This window comes from Borostomias antarcticus (genome assembly GCF_949987555.1).
Source record: "Borostomias antarcticus genome assembly, chromosome: 4".
Lineage (NCBI taxonomy): Eukaryota > Metazoa > Chordata > Actinopteri > Stomiiformes > Stomiidae > Borostomias > Borostomias antarcticus.
In genome coordinates, this window is record NC_140237.1 from 970,001 (window position 1) to 977,500 (window position 7,500).

Below are 7,500 nucleotides of genomic sequence, written 5' to 3' on the forward strand. Positions count from 1 at the left end.
TAGATAGATAGATAGATAGATAGATAGATAGATAGATAGATAGATAGATAGATAGATAGAGATAGAGACATAGAGATAGATAGATAGATAGATAGATAGATAGATAGATAGATAGATAGATAGATAGATAGATAGATAGATAGATGATAGATAGATAGATAGATAGATAGATAGATAGATAGATAGATAGATAGATAGATTTCCTATATTAAGTGCAATTATTGTAAGTCGCTTTGGATATAAGGGTCAGCTAAATGACTGTAATGTACTCAGATGTCATACAAACTCAGAAATACTGTACGCACTCAGAGACACACTGACATAATCAGAGACATACACACACACTCAGACGGTGAGCAATTAAGATTATGGAATGGGGTGTGTTTGTGTCATTAACGGTCCGTCACCCTCTACCCTCCCCAGGTCCCCAAGCCTGGCCACAGGAGAACAGACTCCACCCACAGCAGCAACGAATCAGAGTACTCCTACAACTCAGAGTTCGCCGAATCAGAAGACTCCCGCGCCGCCGAGGTGAGGGGCAGAGAGGCTAGCGGCATAAAATAGAAATAGAACAACATATAAAATGTGTGCATGTTTGTAATATCAAAACGGTGATTAGCGTGTCACCATGACACCGTTTCCTGTCCTGGCAGGATGTGACCCGTGGCCTGGACACGTCTCTGACTCTGAAGCTGCAGAAACGCTTGACGGAGCTGGAGCAGGAAAAACAGTCGCTACGCAACGAGCTGGAAAACAAAGAGGACCAGTTCCAGCGGGCTAGAGCCCGGGTAGGACTCTGATACTACGAAAATACTACTAAAATACTACTACAATACTATGGGCTAGAGCCCGGGTACGACTCTGATACTACGAAAATACTACTAAAATACTATGGGCTAGGGCCCGGGTACGACTCTGATACTACGAAAATACTACTAAGATACTATGGGCTAGAGCCCGGGTACAACTCTGATACTGCGAAAATACTATGGGCTACCTGTAGAGCCTGGGTACAACTCTACTACTACTAAAACTACTACTAAAAAAAATCTACTAAAATACTATGGGCTAGGGCCCAGGTACCACTCTGATACTGCTAAAATATCATGGGATAGGGCTTGGGTACGACTCTAATACTACCAAAATACCACGGGCTAGAGCCCAGGTACAACTCCCAATGCTATTAAAATACTATCAAAGTCTAATACATGTCTAGTTATTCTTTATGTAACATAACTCTCCCTCAGGATGATGAAGAGCATAAGAAGGCCCGCGGAGCAGAGCTGGAGTACGAGTCTCTCAAGGTGAGGAGCAAAGCTGTACCCCGGGCTTCTGTCAGAAGCCTCGTCTACAGGCACCAAGGGCCCCCTTCTGACGGCCGCCATGTTTTTTTTCCACCCCCTCCCCCCCCACAGCGCCAGGAGCTGGAGTCCGAGAACAAGAAGCTGAAGCACAACCTGACCGACATGAGGCAGAGCCTGCTGGGTAATGTAGGCGCAGGGGCCGGCGCTCCGGGCTCCCCGGCCTACAAGGTGCTCCTGGACCAGCTCAACGGCGCCTGCGAGGAGCTGGATGTGCGCAAGGAGGAGGTGCTGATCCTGCGCTCGCAGCTGGTCAGCCAGAAGGAGGCCATGCAGCACAAGGTAGGGGTCGGCTGGGGGTCACCGACCGTCCGGAAGCTTCCGTATGGGGCTGGTCAGTGGGGGCCAGGGTGTGTGTGTTAACATGAAAGGATCTGATCTGACTACTACCAGTGTTTCTAACTTTTCCGTCTCTCCCCCCCACACACAGGATGAGAAGGTACAGAGAGCCTGTAGCTGCATGTTCTAGACACAACCACCTCATGTTCACACTGAACCATTCCACCATGTCTAACCAGTAGTATACGAGTCTAACATTTCATTTCATTTCAAACCTTTATTCATACTCGTAAACAGGGGTGAAAATTAACCTTTTGGCTCGCGGTGAGTCACCTGCCAAGGGGACTGTAGATGAAAAAATCTACCGGCCAAGTATATATATCTTTCAGATAGCCTTCCGAAATCTAGTCGCCAACTGGAAATTTTACCTGCATTTGGCCGGTTAATGTTAATTTTCAGCCCTGCTCGTAAAGCACTGAGGTTTCCCTCATTTACAACAGGACCCCGACTAGAGTCTGCTTGGTTACATTCACCTGTCACTACTGACACATGCTGTCCGCTGCTTGCAAGTACCGCTGTTAGTTCGCCCAGTAGGAGCTGTCAGCGATAGGATAGTTAAACATCCATGATGGAGATGTGTGTGTGTTTGTGTAATGTCCCATGGTGACATTATAGGGCACTGCTGCATCACATTAGCACCCCCTCAACACCGTGACCTTCTGTAGACACATGCCCATATCAGTGTAAACTGTCGGAGCTATGATTGTAAAACAGCTACACATGCTCACGTGTGTGTGTGTGTGTGTGTGTGTGTGTGTGTGTGTGTGTGTGTGTGTGTGTGTGTGTGTGTGTGTGTGTCAGGAGACCATGACTGAGCCTATGCACCATGTCGAGGACGTTTCCAAGATGAAGGACTCTGGTGAAATTAAACAGGCTTACATCGGCCTAAAGGACACCAACAGGTACACTCTTCTCTCTCTCTCTCTCTCTCTCTCTCTCTCTCCATCCTGTCTTCCTCCTCCTCCCTCTCTCTCTTCCTCCTCTTCTGTCTTCCTTGACCCCTGTCCCGCTCTCCTCAGAGCGCAACCAGGCGCTCGTTACAGTTCAGACCACCCGTGTGTGTGTGTGTGTGCGTGTAAGAGCTGTGAGTGTGTGTGTGTGAACCGCTCTTTCTCTCTGTTTTGTGCAGATCCCCCAGGTTCTTGCGTAAGCCGCTGGAAGCCAATGAGCTCCTGAGTAGGCTCAGGTAACCAATCAGGTGTGGCCTATGCATCATGAGGCGGAGCATGCATGGCCATGCTAAACCAATTGGAAAAGGGATACCAAAGGCTGATATAGGCGATATGGCTAAATAGGGAAGGCTAAGCTAGGTTAGCCTGTGTAGCAACAGCCATCTTACCACCATGGTGATGAAGCTAAGCTAGGTTAGCCTGTGTAGCAACAGCCATCTTACCACCATGGTGATGAAGCTAAGCTAGGTTAGCCTGTGTAGCAACGGGCATCTTACCACCATGGGGATGAAGCTAAGCTAGGTTAGCCTGTGTAGCAACGGGCATCTAACCAGCATGGTGATGAAGCTAAGCTAGGTTAGCCTGCTCTAACGGCATGGGGATTGACCCACCAGCTCCAGGGGGACTGTAACAGACCCAGTGTTCATCTCAAATACAGGGTGTCTGTGAGATCGCGTCTGAGATCAATTCCGAACAAATGTGGCGAAGATTTTAAAATGAACGGTTGACATTTTATCAGCATAGTAGCTTGAGGTGTCGTGGCTCTGTCAGGGTGGGCTGCTAAGCGTTTGGGTAATGAGCCAGTTGCTGGAGCCAGTGGAAGAGTTAAACAGCCTCGCAGCATGGCAACAGCATGGAATGGCTCTCTTAGTGGCACAGGAAGTGATGTAGATGGTTTGGGGAGGGGGGGGGGGGGCGGGTGTAGGAGGCCTAGCTAACAGCCCTATGGAATGACCTGGCATGACCCCTGCATGGATCACCTGTTCGTGGCATTCATTTGTTTTTCTACTTTGACCGCCGCCCTCGTGATTTTGTGTGACCCTCTTTTCTGTTCCCTCCTCATGTCAGTGTTGTGGACTCATCTCTCTGTCACACCACAGTCACAGAGCTTTCCGCATTTGAAACACACACACACTGATATAGAAGCAGGCCGGTACGTCAGTTAGTCACACTTGAGCAATAAGACACGAGAGGGAGTGCTTTACTGTGGTTTATTGGCACGGCTGTGGTGCAGCCGCAGGCACGACGCGAAGCGGACCACAGACGTGCCAATAAACCACAGTAAAGCACGACCTTGAGTGTCTTATTGCTTTTATACAACAGCACTGCACTGTTGTTAATTTTATTTTGGAAAAGACGGGTTTATAGTGTTCAGTCTTGCTTAAATATTTTGTTTCAGACCTCCACGATACGACAGCTAGTTCCGACGAGCGATAGGGAGTAGGAATACATTTGGTGATTAACCCAGTGCCATTATAAGCCTTAAAGGCACTGCTTGGAATCCGTCTTAGCCAATCACAATGCGCGGTCGGAACTAGCTGTTGTATAAATGCACACAATGCACACACACGTACACAACGCACACACACACATACGTTCACACGCGCGCACATTCTACTTTGATTTAGAGTCCTTGCTTAGCTTACGTGTCACACAGCATTTCAAGTATGTTGTCTATCCTCTCTCCTCACCATGGATGTATTATATAAACTGGATACAGCCACTCCATTCACTGGCCGCTATCAACAATGAAGCCCTATTGAACCGCGCCATCTTGGCAAAATTTGTAGTCATTTGACTATTTCCGGTTACTTTTGACTTGCGCAGTTGTGCTTTTCTGGCCTTCCGGTTACTTTTGACTTGCGCAGTTGAGCTTCTCTGGCCGACGCGCGTCCACGAAAAAGTTCACATTTCTCTGAAATGTAGACGCGCGTTCCCGGCTCTCCCCGCTTTGATTTAGCAATGAAAACCGGCTTGCATATTAACCTGTTTTTGTCAAATATATCAATTGGAGAAATTATTTTTTGATCCTGGCATCTTAGTTTTAACAGGTTAAATATAATTTAACATGTTTTGTTTGCTAGTAGATGGTATTCATTCCGTTCGCGATAACGTTATTGCAGCCAGGCTAAATTCCTCCAGGGAGTCAGTGACAGGCGAGTTGAAGAGCTTCACTCCCCGCCAGCAGGAGCTCTGGCCGCGGCTACCGCATCTTGGATAACCCGCTGAGTTCCTGGCTGCTATTTCACATTCGCCCTTGATCAATCCCAATACCGATCCATGGTAACAATGAATCAATCGTTCAGATCAGATCGGAAGTGCTGCATGCATGTTACAACATCATTGTTAGCTTTATTAACATAACCATAGCCTACATTTATCTCTCTAACGTTAGGCTATCCATCTTACACCAGTCGGCCATTCGATAAATGGAAGCGGTGAACGCCAACGTTGACTGAAAACACCCAAACTCAGTGTATCGTTTCATCTTCATGCTACACATCAACTCCTTTACATTGTATGTGAATAAATTCCTGTTATTCTAAAAATATCGACAATATCCCAAGGTTGGTGAGTATGGCAAGCTATAAGCTATTAATACAAGCATACCGCTCAAAAAGGGCTTAATACATACAACAAACTGATCAGGCTAATCATTTTTTAATGAAAATGACCACAAGACAACCTCCTGTGCATAGTTGAAATGGTAGTGGGATACGGTGATAAACTGGAGTGATCATTTGACAGCAATTATTAGCCTTTTCCAGGAATGGACAGAAATGGGATATTTTTAGAATAACAGGAATTTATTCACATACAATGTAAAGGAGTTGATGTGTAGCATGAAGATGAAACGATACACTGAGTTTGGGTGTTTTCAGTCAACGTTGGCGTTGACCGCTTCCAGCTATCGAATGGCCGACTGGTGTAAGATGGATAGCCTAACGTTAGAGAGATAAATGTAGGCTATGGTTATGTTAATAAAGCTAACAATGATGTTGTAACATGCATGCAGCACTGCCGATCTGATCTGAACGATTGATTCATTATTACCATGGATCGGTATTGGGATTGATCAAGGGCGAGTGTGAAATAGCAGCCACGAACTCAGCGGGTTTTCCGAGATGCGGTAGCCGCGGCCAGAGCTCCTGCTGGCGGGGAGTGAAGCTCTTCAACTCGCCTGTCACTGGCTCCCTGGAGGAATTTAGCCTGGCTGCAATAACGTTATCGCGAACGGAATGAATACCATCTACTAGCAAACAAAACATGTTCAATTATATTTAACTTGTTAAAACTAAGATGCCAGGATCAAAAAATAATTTCTCCAATTGATATATTTGACAAAAACAGGTTAATATGCAAGCCGGTTTTCATTGCTAAATCAAAGCGGGGAGAGCCGAGAGAGCCGGGAACGCGCGTCTACATTTCAGATAAATGTGAACTTTTTCGTGGACGCGCGTCGGCCAGAGAAGCTCAACTGCGCAAGTCAAAAGTAACCGGAAATAGCCAAGTGACTACAAATCTAGCCAAGATGGCGCGGTTCAATAGGCCTTCACTTTAGATTTCGATTCCTGGGGGCTTGCTCCTCACACACACTCACACTCCCCTCTCGTACCCCCCCCCCCCCCCCCAATCACACCCCGCCCCCTCTTCACGTTGCTGGTTGTGTTGTGTCCCTGTCTGCCCTGTGTGTCGCTCAGATCGCCCACGCCAGACTTCCATAGGCTGAATGAGGACGGCGAGCTGTGGCTGGTTTATGAGGGGTTAAAGGAGACCAACAGGTTAACCGCGCCCCCCGAGGCGTCTTGCCAGTGTGTGTGTGTGTGCGAGCGCATGTGGATGCCGGTGTGAAGGGACGACATGGCGCCACGTTCCTTCCCTCCATCCCTCCTCTCTTTCTCAGCTCCCTCCCTCTTATCTCTCGCTTCCTATTGGTTGATCAGAGGCGGTTAACCCCCCTCTCGAGTGTTGTGGTGTGACCGACCGTGTTGCACCTTGTCCTAAATCCTCGCACCCTTTCCTACTGTACTAACCGGCTCCCGGTTTTGCCTCGGCGCTCGAAGCGCGGCACCCTAAGTAGAACGACTCCCATCGGTGTGGCGCTTCGCTCTGGCGCTCTCCCCCCGCGGCGAGCGCGGGCCGCCGGCGTCTCTCCTCTCTGCCTCGGGACGCCGCCCCACCGCCCTCCCGCCTCCCCCCGGGGGTGTGACGGCGTCGGCTCGGACCGGACCGGACCTCCCGAGTCAGAGGAGAGGGGGGAGGGGAGGGAGGGTGGGGAGCTCTCCCCCGGGGAAGGAGGTCTTCCCGGCTGGGCTGCGTGTCGCCAGATGGGGGGCGCTCGCTTGCCCCCCCCCCCCCCCCCGAGAGCGGAGGACTGCAGCGGCGAGGTCGTCCCGCCTTGACCCTCCCGGCCCAGCGAAACGCCTCCCACCCTCCTCCTCTGGGCGTTCTTCTGACTAGTCTCTCTCCTCTCTCTCTCTCATCCCCTCATACTTCCTCCCTCCTTCTTCTTTCGCCCCCTTCTCTTGCTCACACGCTCATTCGGACGCACGCCCCCCCCCCTCAAGGTTGCTGGAGTCCCAGCTGCAGGCGCAGCGGCGCAGCTACGATAATGAGGTGGAGGTTCTGCGAGGAGAACTGCAGAGCGTGAAGGAGGAGAACAACCGGCAGCAGCAGCTCCTGGCCCAGAACCTCCAGCTGCCCCCGGAGTCCCGGATAGAGGCCAGCCTCCAGCACGAGATCACGCACCTCACCAACGAGAACCTGGTACGGACACACACACACACATGCAAACGCACAAAAATCAGAGAAACGGCTTAACGTGACACCTCACACACCTCTATGACGCG

General features: G+C 49.6%; 1 protein-coding gene across 1 annotated transcript in view; it reads left to right on the plus strand.

The window, feature by feature from the left end:
• Positions 1 to 7,500, plus strand: part of LOC311308084 (unconventional myosin-Va-like) — a gene marked incomplete at both ends in the record, with an annotated part of 169,380 nt that overhangs the window by 152,921 nt on the left and 8,959 nt on the right. The window contains 9 exons of the mRNA XM_084437021.1: positions 424 to 531; positions 654 to 788; positions 1,248 to 1,304; positions 1,416 to 1,643; positions 1,792 to 1,800; positions 2,502 to 2,602; positions 2,830 to 2,886; positions 6,352 to 6,432; positions 7,219 to 7,417. Coding sequence (XP_084293147.1) covers positions 424 to 531; positions 654 to 788; positions 1,248 to 1,304; positions 1,416 to 1,643; positions 1,792 to 1,800; positions 2,502 to 2,602; positions 2,830 to 2,886; positions 6,352 to 6,432; positions 7,219 to 7,417 — 975 coding nt within the window. The remainder of the gene's footprint in view (positions 1 to 423; positions 532 to 653; positions 789 to 1,247; positions 1,305 to 1,415; positions 1,644 to 1,791; positions 1,801 to 2,501; positions 2,603 to 2,829; positions 2,887 to 6,351; positions 6,433 to 7,218; positions 7,418 to 7,500) is intronic.